Here is a 15,313-nt window from a genome sequence, read left to right as displayed (position 1 = left end):
AGAAATCTCAATTTTCTACTTTTAACTTCTAGATTCCTTTGAGTTTGTTGGAAGACAGGTTTTTCTGAAAGATCCTGAAAAATCACAAAAATCATTGGTAAGAGTGTTTAGAAAGAAGCAAAATGTAAGCAAGTGAAACCTAATGTGTGGAATTGCCAGGAATCCAGAGAAGGAAAGTAAAGAGAATAGGTTGGTGGATCAGTATTCCCCTGGACTCAGTGGAGGGCAGGTTACTATAAGTGACCCTGGAAGGGTGGGCGGGTGGGATCAGACAGCAGGGATTCGATCTCTAAGCTTAAAGGGCAAAGGGAACTTTAGCTGCTTTCTCCGTCTGTGCTAGCTGCGGTACAGATGCAGTTTCATTTCATTTACACACCAATCCTGCAAGGTGGATGTTACCACTATAACCCCCACTCTATGACATGAAAAATGGAGAAATCAGGACCTGGAGAGCAGTTAAAAAACACATCCAGCTACACAGAGTGAAGCAACAGGCAGCATTAGGATCTGTGAGACCCAAAGTTCTTGGGCAAGACATTACACCATTGTCTTCTAAATACTGCTAAATATTTGCACATTTAGAGAAAGTGGAAAGAGACCTTTTTACATGGAGAGCTAAGCCAGGAAAAAAATAGTTGGGCACCGAATCTTTAAAATGTCATATTTTAAAATTAGGAAATGAAATATCACAACTGTGGTTAAGTGGCGTTTTATTATTTTCTCATTATTAAAGAGTCTCTTTGCTTTTTCAAAAAAATACCTTTGTAAAAACCTCAAAAATTATGTAACCAGCAAATATTACAGTCTCTGAATGTACTGCCATTATAGTGAACAAATTTTGTGGTTGAATAAAAGAATTTTGAATCTGAATTTATTAGTATTTTTTGACTGACCTCATAAACTACTTAATTAATATTTCTAACTACTTTTTAAATTTTGTTTATTTTTTTAGACTTATATTTATGAATCATGTTGATAATATGTATCCTTGAGATGATATAATAAGAAGAGTACTTTACTTCTATGATCTTCCTCCCCAAATATTTGGTTGGTGTAAAACTAATTGTGGTTTCAGACCGTGAAATTTAAATCATCATATTAATACATAATCCCTGCCTAATCATTAGAAAGACATCAGACGAATCCCAGTTAGGGAACAATCTACAAAATAAGTGATCAATACTCCACGAAATTGTCAAAGTCATCGAAAACAAGAAGAGATGTGAAATTGTCACAACCAAAAGTTGCTTAAGGAGATGTGACAGATGAGTATACACAAACACAATGAGGGAGATGTGCAACGTTTGGGGGATGGTCACACTTGACGCTCTGACTCAAGGGGCTGGGCATGGGCAATATACATAACCTTAACACTTGTACCTCCATAATATGCTAAAATAAAAAATAAATAAAAAATAATTTTAAAAAAGGAGATGTGACAACTTAATGTAATGTGGTAAATTTTGTTTGTTTGTTTGTTTGTTTGTTTTTGAGACAGAGTCTCACTTTGTTGCCCAGGCTAGAGTGCTATGGCGTCAGCCTAGCTCACAGCAACCTCAAACTCCTGGGCTCAAGCAACCCTTCTGCCTCAGCCTCCCGAGTAGCTGGAACTACAGGCGTGCGCCACCATGCCCGGCTAATTTTTTCTATATATTTTTAGATGGCCAATTATTTTCTTTATATTTAGTGGAGACGGGGTCTCGCTCTTGCTCAGGCTGGTTTTGAACTCCGTACCTCAAGCAATCTGCCTGCCTCAGCCTCCCAGAGACCTAGGAATACAGGCGTGAGCCACCGCCACCGCGCCCGGCCAATGTGGTAAATTTTATATCCTAAATGAGATACTGGAACAGAAAAAACAATTAGGTGAAAACTAAGAGAATTTGAATAAATTATGCACTAATAATGTATTAGTATTGATTCATTAATTGTAACAAATGTACCAAACTAATATAAGATGTTAACAACTAGGTGTGGGGTACATGGGAATTCAGTACTATCTTCAAAATTTTTCTATAAAAGTAACTAACACTACCCTAAATTTTTTTTTTTCAAGGACCTTGTGAGAGAGATTTTTTTTTTTCTAAATTTTTAATTAAAAAAGATTCCACCAGGGTTTGTAAAAAAATATTTTTTGTTGTAAAATATTTTAAAATTGTAGAGAAAAATTTAATGAACACTGAGTTACCTCCTTCCAACTTTATCATATCTTAAACATTACGCCATACCTGCTAAAACTTGTTTTGTTTTTTAAGAAATTAAAATGTTCAGATAAGGCCATGCGGAGTGGCTCACACCTGTAATCCTAGCACTCTGAGTGGCCAACTCGGGAGAATCACTTGAGCTCTAGAGTTTGAGACCAGCCTAAGCCAAGAGTGAGACCCCACCTCTACTAAAAATTAAAAAAAATATTAGCTGAGCAACTAAAAATAGAAACAAATATTAGCCGGTGGTGGTGGAGAGTGCCTGTAGTCCCAGCTACTCCGGAGGCTGAGGCAGGAGGATCACTTGAGCCCAGGAGTTTGAGGTTGCTGTGGGCTAGGCTGATGCCACAGCACTCTAGCCCTGGGCAACAAAGTGAGACTCTGTCTCATAAATAAATAAATAAATAAATAAAATGTACAGATATAGCTGAGAGCTGCTCTGAACCCCTACTCAGTCTCATTTATCTATTTTCCTCAGAAATAAACACTATCATTAATCCAGTGTTTATTATTTTCAGGCAAGTCTTTATATTTCTATATTATATCTGTATATCGATTAACATTATAAACATTGATTTGCCTCAAAAAATTTTATATGAATGGGATCATAACATGATATGTAAAACAGGTAACATTTTTATATGAATTTTAAAATTCATATAGGTAAAAAATTTTATATGAATGGAATCGTAACAGTCTAAAACTTTCCTCATGTTTGTTTAAATTTACATTTGTTGAGATTTATCCATACCAATTCACTGATTTTAACAGTTGCGAAGTATTTCATTGCATTTCTATTCCATAAGTTATCAAGTCATTCTCTTATTCATTTATATTTTCTTCATGCTTTTTGTTTCAATAGAATGATGCTTACACATATGTCTGCATGCATCTTCTGAGTTTGAATCTTGGCTCTATCAATTACTAACCTGTGCTTTTAAGCTTGTGACTTAATCCTGTCATGCCTTAGGGCCCTTATCTGGAAAATAAGGATAGCAATAGCACTCATCTCAGGAGGTTCTTGGGGAGGATTTAAGGGGTAACATGTGTAAAGTATGTAGAACAGTGCCTGGCACATATTAAATGTCATTTCAGTGTTAACTATTAAATTATTAAGGAAGATTCTAGAATAGGATATCCTGGGACCTGGAGTATTAGCCTTGCCAGATATTTCCCAATTGCTTTCCAAAGTCATTCAATTTATATTCTCTCTCTTTTTTATTTTATACAAACATTAAAATAAATTTATTAAATATAGTTTGGGAGAAAAATGTAAGATTTTCCATATATATGTGAACATTGAATATTAATTATTATCAAGAGCAGCTTTGGATTCTTCTTATTTTATTTTACAGAACAGATGATTTGTTTCCAAAAAGTAAGGTGCTATTTTTTTTATTTCAATTTTTTTTTTGTTATTTTAGCGTATTATGGGGATACAAGTGTTAAGGTTACGTATATTGCCCATGCCCCCTCTCTCCCCTCTAGTAAAAGCTTCAAGCGTGACCATCCCCCAAATGTTGCACATCTCAATCATTGTGTTTGTATATACCCATCCCCTCCTCTCCCCTCCCACCTGCCTGCCACCCCATAAATGTTATTCCTATATGTCTGCTTAGGTGTTTATCTGTTAATACCAATTTGCTGGTGAGTACATGTGGTGCTTGTTTTTCCATTCTTGAGATACTTCACTTAGTAGAATGGGTTCCAGCTCTATCCAGGAAAATACAAGAGGTGCTATATCACCATTGTTTCTTAAAGCTGAGTAGCACTCCATGGTATATATTATACCACATTTTATTAAGGGGTGCTATTTTAGAATACTTTTTATAAGTATAGAGGTGAATTCACATGAATGAAAAATACTGGATGAAAAACAGAAAACAAGACATTAAAGGTTAAAACTTTCTTTTTAGTTATTCATATCTGAAATAAGACAATGATAGAAATTGGGCCTTCAAATACTGCTTGCTTTCCTTTTTAAATGTAGACCATATATTATATAGACTATTTTGTTTCAGGGTAAAGTCTCTTTGAAAAAGAAACATACTTATAATCAAATTTCTGTAGATAAATAACAAAATGTCCAGAACTGTCTTCAAATGTATTCTTTTTTTTTTTTTTTTACTTTTTGATGTCAATTTATTATTTATCCCTTTGCCAATATTCAAACGGGCAGGCAGTCATAAAACATTCAAAAACATCCTTTACAATAGCCATCTGACCTCAGTTCCTTTTTAGAAACTTGGAAATCAGGAACCCTGACATTTATGGTATAGCAGTGTCAAAAATACTTGTTATATCAAAAATATTGCTTGAGGGTCACTACTTAGAAAAAGTTTAGTTTAAATTTTATGAAAGGCCAGTACGCTGTCAGACAATGGTTTGTAAGGGAAAACTCGATATAAATCAGCAATGTGCTATTTCCAAATTTTTGACTCCTCGGTTAGTATTCTGTTGGAAACAAGAGCGTTGACAAAGCCTCCTGTTCAGTAATTAGCATCCTGTCAAATCTCTCCAATCAAGACCAGCTCACTGCATCTGGTCGTCGTTAAAAAAAATCCATTGTGGGCAATTCTGATCTGACCTTCAGGGGCCCCTGCCATGCTCAGAACTGCATTTAGTGCGCACACCATAATTACCATTTACACAAAATAAGAAGGCCTCCTCATTCAGCGGTTCTGAGGGATTTTTGCCTAATCTTAATGACCTGCCACACCGTCTTAACTTCTCTGATAAATGTCCATCTTTGTGAGGCACACACTCCCTGCCCCCATAATAAGCTATCTCTTCCTGAGACAGAAGACTCCTCAGAAGTAAAATCACTGTAGAAATAAAACAAATGAAAAAATGGAAAAGCAAAAATCAAAGCAACACAAAAGCCTGAACTGCCTTCTCCCCGGCAGGAGACTGGTGGAGGAGGAGTGGCCGGCCCGCCCGCCCGTCCGCTGAGTCTCTCCCTAGCTTGTTTTTCCTTCATTGCTCTGGGTGCTTTTGCCTTCCCGGGAACTGCCGTTGGTGTACAGCTTGTGTTCCTTGATGTAGGCGATGACGGCGTCGGGGAGCAGGTACTTGACGCTCTGCCCTTGGCCCAAGGCCCGCCTGATGTACGTGGCGCTGATCTCGTTCTGCACGGGCTCCTTGGCGAGGTGAACGTTGTGCTGGTGCCTCTGCAGGACGGGCGACTCCCAGACATACCCCTTAGGGTCGTGACCCTCTCGGCCCACGCACACCATGCCAAACTCCTCCACTATTTCCTGGATGTGTGCCTCCTTCCAGAGGTTGGGGGTCCGGAAGGATTTCAAGACGTCTGCCCCGCAGAGGAGCCTCAGCTCAGGCACAGCTGCGTGGCCGTGGTCTGGCCCTTCCATCTGGGGCGGAGATCTGAGCAGTTCGCTGTGATGATGCCTCAGCACCTTCACCGTCTCCATCCACTGGGCCTGCTCACTCTCCCAGGGGTCCACCCGGATCCAGTCGGAAGTCTGCAGGGCCAGCCGGGCCATGGCCACTCGATAATGAGAAGGTGCCAGGTCTTTCTTCCCATAGTTGTCATTGACAGGAGAGATGATGCCCTGGACAACCTGGTACATTCCTGTTTGGTGTAGGTGGTCTCTGGCCACCTCAAACAAGCGCAGGTGCATGTTGGTGATGGGGTTGAAGCTGCCACAGGCCAGGAGCACCACAGGGATTCAGCTCTTCATCATGTTAGGCTCATTCGCACCCACGGCAGTGGCCACCCTGCCTGCGCGTCGCGGGGCTGAGCAGCGGCGCTCGGCGAGTCTCGGGGAACTGCAGGGAACTGGGGGCCGGAGGGCCGAAGCGCGGCCGTGGGCCAGGACCCGAAGTGGGCGGCACAGCCCCGAACTTGCCTGCCTTGCCCCCGAGCTCCAAATGTATTCTTAGTAGAAAGAATGTTTTCTTTAAAAACAAAATATGGAAATCTTGCTTTCATGCAAGTAACTTTTTAAAAACTAAACTATGTTCATTGTTTTTCCCTCTCTAAATATCATGTATCCATATGCATATGTATTTGCATTTTGATTTTGTGTTATATAAAAAGTTGGTAGATTTCATGGAGGTTTGTATAAAAAAAAAAAAAAAAGTTGGTAGAGATGAAGCAGTGTGCAAATTTTTAGAAGAGAAAACCATCCCTATTGCTTTACTACTTAACTCCCATAGTATGTGGAATCTATTAGCACTATAAACTAATTAAAATGCAGGCACCAGAAAAACTGCCTTCATAGCCTTCCCATCAATCCACTGCCTTCTATCAAGTCATCACCCACTCTTATTCCACAGGCTAAGCATTACCTCTGAAAGAAACAGCCAATTTTTTCAACAGCTTGGTATGCTGACAGCTTTGCCATGATACTTGAATCACTTCTTTAAAGATATAACACATTCTCAAAACAAACACAAAAAACTCAACACATCACTAAAAACACACTCAGGCTTGGTATATATCACATCAAATTATTAGGAATGGTTCAAATTGACATAAAATCCATAAAAAAGAAATGCAGCATCTCCACATACACCACAGTGCAGGAAGAAAAACAATGGACCATATTGCCATTATGTCCAAAGTCACTCGAAAAGGTCATTAATGGAAATTCTAAATACCAAGAAAGGAAATATTTTTCCCCAGGGGATGAAAATGTTTTCCGGGACATTCCTTAGCCAAATGCCGATGTGACTAGGGGACTGGCTAAATACTTTATCACACATCTGCATTTACATGGTCTTCACTGCTAATTGCTAATAACAGAACACATTTTTGCTCCTTCCAAATTGCTTTCCCTTCTTCTGTAGACAATTATATGCTAATTATTACTCAACATAACACTGAGAGCAAAACTGACAGTACTGCAAACACAACTGCAATTTAAGGAGACAAAAGGAAATACGTTGGCAAGCTAAACACTTACACAAAAAAGATGTTTGCCTTTTAAAAGAATAGTGTGTGGGAAACTCTGAAAAAATATCAAAAGTTCTTCAGTGCTGTTATCATGACATTTTAGGGGGAAACAGTGGTTGCTTTAAGGTAAAAGTTTTATTTTCCTATCTCATACTGTTTAGCAACTTAAGGCTACTTACTGGGTGTCCAGATTTATGTAGAGATTCGAAAGTAAGACACAACTTACTGGAAGCATCTTTAAGCTGCCTGTGATTAGCAGACTGACTTCAAACAAACTGAACTGAAAACAAACAAACAAACAAAAACCACCTTTTATGGCCTTGTAGAGTAAGATAGGTTTTTGTGCTTTATTTTATTCATGGTCCTTTTGAGTTGAGAGAAAAAAAGTTTTCTTTCAATATTTTCAGGTTAGAATCACAAGGGTTGATTAATACACTTATGAAGGCTTTCAAGAAAATGCTCGGCTTGTTTCTAAAGGACAGGCTGCTGATGCTAATTTGTTTGCTGCTGTGGGACTGAGTGAGCTGGTACCACCATGGGAAAGCTTGCCACGTGTGGCAAATTGGAAGTAGTGTTCTGGTAATATGACATATCCACAGACATCCCCACTGGCTGTGTGTAAGCAGCTATCCGGTATAACCAGTAGCTGATTGAAGGGTAGAGTTCTGGTTCATGTTAGTAGGACTGGAAACAGTGTCTTGTCCAGTGCGTAAATGTGGAGTTTGAGCAGGCTGTGTTGTCACAGAGCAATTCACACTTGGAGGCAGAGATCTCATTGGACCAATTTGATCTGATCCTAGGCTATGTAGCTCCGGGCAACAGTTACTTGGCAAATGCTTTGACCCATCTAGTTTCCACCATGTGGTTGAACTTGATATATCTGCATTGGAACCCCAGATGATGTAGGTGGATGATGTGCTGGAGGATGGAGCTTTGAATAGACTGAATATACTAGTGCTTCATTCATCAATTTGTTATATAGTTCCAGAGCTTCTAAGACTTTTACATTCAATTCAGACAGTTCAGAATGCTTCCTATCAATCTCTTCAAGCTTTTCGGCTATCATTGGACCCATCTGCTGGCAGATATCTTCTAAATCCAAGAGGTCTTGGGATTCTGGTTTTGAATCGGCTGGATTTACACTCTGGAGTACCTGCGGGGCTCTATCCATCTTATTCTCATCTATATAAACAGGCTCAGGCTTAGATTTATTAATTTCCTCCACATCATCATCAATTACATTCAGTCTGCCCAGAGCTGCTGCCTCAGACTCTATGTTTAAATTAGTTATTACCAAATTGGATGGGAAGAGTCCTATTCCTCTGTGATTTTCTCCTTTCCACCAATTGGCATCACTGTCATCCAAACAATAATAATTCCACCATGTTTAAAGATGAGTTCATTGTTCCCAACAGCTTCAAAATCGCATAAAGCTCTCACTTTCCATGTAACCTTTAGTTAACTGAATTTCTACCGATAGATATAAGAATTTTGTTTCTGTGTGTTGCTGTCTCTGCTCTTGCAATGATAATTCAATAGCTTTAGCTATGTCTTCATCTTTTTGTTCAGTGATGTATCATTATTCTTAGCAACAACTGAGACAGTCTGAGAACCTACTGGAGAAATAATTCCTTCTTCTTTCATAGGTTTAATAGTTGCAGATACTAGACTAAACTGATGGTCCTGGCCAGGCACAGTGGCTCATGCCTGTAATTCTAGCACTGTGGGAGGCTGAGGTGGGAGTATTACTTGAGCTCAGGAGTTCAAGACTAGCCTCAGCAAAAGCAAGGCTTTTGCTGCAAGGCTACTAAAAATATAAAAAATTAGCCAGGTGTGGTGGTGCGTTCCTGTAGTCCCAGCTTCTCGGGAGCCTGAGGCAGAAGAATGGCTTGAGCCCAGGAGTTTGAGGTTGCTGTGAGCTAGGCTGACGCCACGGCACTCTAGCCCCGGCAAGAGTGAGACTCTGTTTTCAATAGCAACAACAACAAAAGATAAACTGAAGGGCCTTCTGAAATTCTTCTGACCACTCCACCATTGACTCTGTCAGTTTTTCACATACTTTAGGATGAGCCTTATTTTTAATCACAGCACGTACTTCTGTTGCAAAATCACGGGAACATACTTCTAAATGAAACATCTTTCCACAGTTGGCCACATAAGCTCCAAGGAAAGTGAATGCCTGCAGCGCAACATGAGCAACCTTATGATTTACCCTTTTCATTATGGCTTTGAGGCAATCTTTGCTCCGTTAAGGAGTGCTTCCAACTTTGTCAAATATGTCCATAGTAAGACTCCAATCTTTTGTAGTGTTGTACTCATTCGTGGCTTTTTCCACGTCTTGCTCAAAGGGGTTGGCGGTGAACAAAGGCATCTCGCTGGCGCCCGGGCCCTAGTCACTGCAGCTGCTCCCCAATGGGTGACCTGCGACCCGGCTTCCTAGACGGCTCCTTTTCCGTCTCTGTCCCTGCACTTCCGCCTCGCTCGCACCTGCTCTGCTTCCCCTGACAGGCCGCCTCCAGGTCAGCCGTCCGCCCTCCATTGCCCAGTCCCCCGGGGAGAGGTCCCTCCGGCCGCAGGCATCCTCCCAGCGCCTTTGTCGCCGCTTCCCTCCAGGAGAAGGCGGCAGACCCCGTCCCGTACCGCCGCTGGCGTCAGGCGGCCGCTGCGGCCACCTTTCCGTCGCTAGGACCCCGGCGAGCCACAGAGCCCTGTCACTCTACGTTCAAGTTAGCTGTGCTTGAGAACACTGTTTCCTCTCTATCTTCACAACACCTCGTACTGCTGGATGTTCAATCTTGCCAGTATTTCCATGAGTGGTTTTAGTATTTGTTGCTGATCATTACCCAAAGTTTATTCACTGAGGTTGCAAAATAACGACTTTTCTAATTTTATAGGCTTTCAAAAATCAGAAATAGTTATTAATTTTTATTGACTACTTTTTCTGCACCTATGAAAATGAACAGTTTTTTTTACCTTTACATAATCATTGCATTCCTGTGATCAACATTGCTTCGTTATTTTTTCGTAAACTGCTGATTTATATTTAACATTGTAAAAATCTGTTTTCTAAAGTTATTATAAACCTTTTTTTATATATCCTTGTTTGTTTTGATTTCAAGATTATACTTTATAAAATAAATTGGGGAGCTTTTCCTATTTTTCTTTCAACAAAAATATTTATATAACATTAACATTATCTATTCTTTGAAGTTTTGGTAAAATTTGCCTGTAATACTATCTAGTCCTATTATTTGTTGGGATGGAAAGGTTTTGAATATTGAATCAATATTTTTAATAGCCATTAATTTTTATTTTCTATTCCTTTCTAATACATTTTGACAATGTATATTTTTTGAGAAAATGAATCTTAGCCTGGTCTTCAAATTTACTAATATAAAGTTGCTCATAGTATTTGCTTATGATTTTAAACTTTCTGTTCCACCTTTTTTTTTTTTTTTTTTTTAGGATATGGTCTTATTTATTATTTAACTCAAAAAATCTTATTTTTGGCTCGACTCAGACTTAGAAGTAGATGCTCTCAGAGAGGACAGCCTGCGTCTCTTGGCAATCTGTTCCTGGCGCTTTTCTTTGGCCTCCTTCATTCTCTTAGCCAAAAGTTTAGCATATTCTGCAGCCTCTTCCTTATTTTTCTTAGTGCGCTGCTTCTTCAGAGCAATACGCCGGCGTTTATGTTGCAGGACACGTGGAGTTACAAGTCGCTGAATCTTGGGTGCTTTGGTCCTAGGTTTCTTACCTTCTTTATTTAAGGGCTTCCTCACAACATACTGGCGAACATCATCTTCTTTAGACAGATTGAAGAGTTTGCGGATTCTGCTAGCTCTTTTGGGCCCCAGACAACGAGGTACTGTAGTATCAGTCAGTCCAGAGATATCCTTCTCTCCTTTTTTTTACAATAACCAAGTTGAGAACACTCAGGTTGGCATCCACAATACAACCACGAACGGATTTGCGCTTTCTTTCTCCAGTTCTCCTTGGTCTGTAACAGGAATGCCCCTTACTCAGTAGCAGGCGAACGCGTCCATGGGTCAAGACACCCTGCGTCATGGGGAAACCTTGCTTGTCATTCCCACCACTGATTCGGACCACATAACCCTTCCATTCTTCACCCAGAGCGTCGGCAGCAACTTCCGTGGCCATACGCTTCTCATAGAAAGTACGCAGTTTGTGTTCATCGTCCACTTCAATGAGTTTCTGGCAGCCAGTGGCTGGGAAGGAGATATTCAGCTTCATCGTGAAGCAGCTGATTGCCTCCGAGGCACCACGAAAAAGAGCTGTTCCACCTTTTTTACTTTCTTTTGGTAAGTAAAAAATGGTTGAATATTGGCAATTTCATTTGATTTAATCTAATATATATTTAATCATAATTTTAAAACAATGTTCACAGATTTTCATTACAATGAACTTAACACGCTTTATCTACATATAGAGCACCCTATCTTATTAATATTATGTAAAATTTTTTCCCTTTTCAAATAGAAAAAGTTATACCTGATATCATTATTTGATTGTACTGATATATTTTGTTAATTCTTGGGTTCACACCATGTTTCTCTCTTTCATGACTCCCTTCTGGATTTTCTTTTTTTCTTGCTAAGGAACATCCTATAATGGTTGTTTCATGCAGGTCTGTGAGTGGCAAACCTTCTTAGCTTTGAAAATCGGGGAATGTGCTGAATGATCCTCTGGCTCAATACAAAATTCTAGGTTAAATATTATTTTCCCCAACACTTTGAAGATATAACTCCATTGCCGTCTAGATTCTTTTGCTGATGAGAAAACTGCTGTCAGTCTGTTATTTCCATCTGGATAATGTATTTCCTCCTTTCATAGTTTTTAAGATAGCTTTTGTTTCTTCTTGATGCTTTACTACTGTTGAGCCTTGAACAACACAGGTTTAAACAGTGTGGATCAACGTGTATTTATTTTTTTTTCACCCAATTGCGTAAGGAAAATACAGCATTCTTGGGATGTGAAGGGAAAACCAACTTTTCCTATACTCAGGTTATAGGGCCAACCGCAAGACTTGAGTATGTGTGGATTTTGGTTTATTTGGGGGTCCTGGAACCAATCTCCCGAGTGTACTGAGGGATGGCTGTGTTTCTATATAATCTATCTAAGTTTTGATTGATTTTTGTTTATCCTGATCAATATTTGGAGTCTAGTTATAATTTGAGGAATCATTCATTTCTTCTAGAAAATTCTTAGCAATTATCTCTTTAATTATTACATCCCTGTCATTCTCTAGTCTCTTCTTCTGGGATTTCAGTTAGATGAGTTTGGAAGCTTTTCATAACTCCATCTTCCTCTCTTATCTGTACATATTTTATGTGTGTGTGTGTGTTTATGTGATATATATCACTGTCTCTTCATATAACCTTGATGGTCTGCATTTCATCGTACAAAATAACTGCCCAGGCAATGATGGGCAGCAGTTTCTTCAGGGTCTTCTCAGCAGTACAGGAGGCCCCTCTTAGCCCCTGGCTCCAAGCAGAAAGGTGGTCTCTAATCTCCTGTTTGGTGTGGGGCACTTAGAGACCTCTCAGGAGCTAACACCTTATATCCCTGTCTGCATCCAGAACTTGAGGTGAAAATACCAGCTGCTTCTGGGCTCTGCTTACTTTTTGGTACTTCTCTTCTCTTTTTGGTTCATAAAAATATTTATTATTGTTTATTTGAGTATCTGTTAAAAAAAAACACAAACCATGTTATTTATTGCTACATGTTTGAAGCAGAGAAAGTGAAGCATAAACTTTATGCTGAATCTCAAGTCTGTGTCTTGAGAAGGGGTAAAGCAAGATGGCTGAATAGAAACCTCTAGCCCTTGTCCCTCTGCATAAACACCAAATTCACAACCATCCATTCAAATAAGCACCTTTAGAAGAACCAAAAATCAGGCGAGCAATCAAACTCCCTGGTTTTAACATTATATCAAGGAAAGAGGCACTGGAAAGGGCAGAAAAGACAGTCTTGCATTGCCTGAGCCACCCCTCCCCCAGCCCCTGGCTGTGCTGTGCCAGCGCACTGAGTGGAGAGAGAATCTCTGCCTAGGAGAGGGAGAATGAAGTGACTGTGGGACTTTGCATTGACACTCAGGGCCTCCCTGGCACAGGGGAACAGAATTCTGCTGGTACCCAAAGAGGGAGCATTTAGACCAGTCTGGCCAGAAGGAAATCCTCTGTCCTGAAACCCAAGTTGCTTTACTACCAGCTGACAAAAAGCAGCCTGGGGCCAGGACTAAATTCTTGAGGCAGTTGGGCCAAAAAGGCTGCAGTCCTTGAGCAATTCTTGTGATTGTGCTGGCACAGAACCAGTGGACTTGGGGGTGCATGTGACCCAGTGAGACACCACTGTTGGTGGCAAAGGCAGTGCTGGTATCACCACCAAGACCCCAGCTATAGGTGGTGGGGCTCAGGGAGTTGTCTTCCACTTGGGGAATGGAAAGGGAAGAGTTCAGAGGACTTTGTTTTGGAAATTGGATACCAGCTCAGCCATAGTAAAATAAAGTACCAAGCAAACTCTTGAAGCCCCTGAGTCCAGGCCTTAGTCCCTAGAAAGCATTTCTGGACCCATCCTGGGCCAGAAGGCAACATGCTGTCCTGAAGGGAAGGACCCAGTACAGGCAGGATTCACCACTTGCTGACTAAAGAGCCCTTGGGCTTTGAATAAACATCAGAGGTAGCCAGGCAACAGTCACTACAGGCTTTGGATGAGATTGGGCTGGCTTCAGGTGTGACTTGGCACTGGTGGCTAAAAGGGAATGCCCATGTCACTCCTCCCCCAACTCCTGCAGCCCACCACAGAGAGTGAGGGAAGAGAGTGAGAGACTTTGTCTGATAATCCAGGGAATTCTCCCATATCTTACCCAAGTCCACCAAGCCGGTACCACCAGGAGACTGCAAGGGTCACAGAATTACTTGGCTCAGGGCATCCTCAGTGCTGTTACAGCTGTAGTGACCAGAGATTTAGATCACAACACATAATTTCCTTTGAATATCTGGAAAACCTTCTCAAGAAGGATGAGTTCAAACAAGTCCAGATTGTGAGGATTACAATGAATACCTAACTTTTCAATGCTCAGACATTAATGAACATCCAAAAGCACCAAAAACACCCAGGAAAACATGAGCTCACCAAATGATCTAAGTAAGATACCAGTGACCAATTCTGGAGTGATGGAGATGTGTGACCTTTCAGACGGAGATTTCAAAATAGCTGTCGAGAGGAAGCTCAACGGACTTAAAGACAATGCAGAGAAGGAATCCAGAAGCCTATTAGAGAAATTTAACAAAGAGATTGAAATAACAGGAAAAAGAATCAAGCAGGAATTCTGGAGCTGAAGAATTCAATGGATAAACTGAGAAATGCATCAGAGCCTTTTAACAGCAGAATTGATCAAGCAAAGAAAAAGAATTAGTGAGCTTGAAGATAGGCTAACTGAAAATACATCGTCAGAAGAGAAAAAAAGAATTAAAAACAATAAAACATGCCTAAAAGATCTAGAAAATAGCCCCCAAAGGGCAAACCCAAGAGTTATTGGCCTTAAAGTGGAGATAGAGAGAGAGAGATTAGGGTAGAAGGTTTATTCAAAGAAATAACAGACAACTTTCCAAACCTTGAGAAAGATGTTTATATTTAGGTACAAGAAGGTCATATACAGAACGCCAAACAGATTTAACTCAAATAAGACTACTTCTAGGCATTTAATAATCAAGCTCCCAAAGGTCACAGATAAAGAAAATATCCTAAGGGAAGCAAGAGAAAAATAAAAGATTACATATAATGGAGTTCTGATATGTCTGGCAGCATTCTTCTTAGTGGAACCCTTAGAAGCCAGTAGAGAGTGGCATGACATATTCAAAGTGCTGAAGGAAAAAACCCTTAACCCTAGAATATTATATCCTGCAAAAATATCCCTCAAACATGAAGGAGAAATAGAGACTTTCCCAGACAAACAAAAGCTGAGGGATTTCATCAATATCAGACCTGTCCTACAAGAAACACTAAAAGGAGCTCTTCAGACTGAAAGGAAAGGATGTTAATGATCAATAAGAAATCATCTGAAAGTATACAACTGAGTGGTAAATACACAAATACAGAATATTCTATTGTTATAATTGTGGTGCATAAGCTATTTATAAGTCTTCAATAAATGGTACTGGGACTACTAGATATC

At 40.1% G+C, this 15,313-nt stretch overlaps 2 protein-coding genes and 2 pseudogenes across 3 annotated transcripts in view; 1 reads left to right on the top strand and 3 right to left on the bottom strand.

Moving 5' to 3' along the window:
- The window catches only part of ABCB11 (ATP binding cassette subfamily B member 11), a 92,130-nt gene that overhangs the window by 4,253 nt on the left and 72,564 nt on the right, over positions 1–15,313 (top strand). Inside the window, exon 1 of one of the 2 annotated variants that reach the window (XM_076005633.1) lies at positions 11,348–11,438. The exons of the other annotated variant lie outside the window; for it this stretch is intronic. The gene's annotated coding sequence lies outside the window, so the exon portion shown is untranslated. Of the gene's footprint in view, positions 1–11,347; positions 11,439–15,313 lie in introns of those variants that run through there. 2 annotated transcript variants of the gene reach the window in all.
- On the bottom strand, positions 4,430–6,031 carry LOC105880684 (nicotinamide/nicotinic acid mononucleotide adenylyltransferase 3). The gene has a single exon (XM_012781878.3). The coding sequence runs from the start codon at positions 5,840–5,842 to the stop codon at positions 5,162–5,164; it is 681 nt and encodes a 226-aa protein (XP_012637332.2). The 5' UTR covers positions 5,843–6,031; the 3' UTR covers positions 4,430–5,161.
- Positions 7,484–9,607, bottom strand: LOC105880686 (signal transducing adapter molecule 2-like; annotated as a pseudogene).
- Positions 10,566–11,370, bottom strand: LOC105880682 (small ribosomal subunit protein eS6-like; annotated as a pseudogene).

This window comes from Microcebus murinus, chromosome 8 (genome assembly GCF_040939455.1).
Source record: "Microcebus murinus isolate Inina chromosome 8, M.murinus_Inina_mat1.0, whole genome shotgun sequence".
Taxonomy (NCBI): Eukaryota; Metazoa; Chordata; class Mammalia; order Primates; family Cheirogaleidae; genus Microcebus; species Microcebus murinus.
This window is presented reverse-complemented; position numbering and strand designations above follow the sequence as displayed.

What these genes read in the sequence shown, in the direction of transcription:
- LOC105880684 (XM_012781878.3), bottom strand. Translation starts at nt 5,842, where the DNA reads ATGCACCTGCGCTTGTTTGAGGTGGCCAGAGACCACCTACACCAAACA.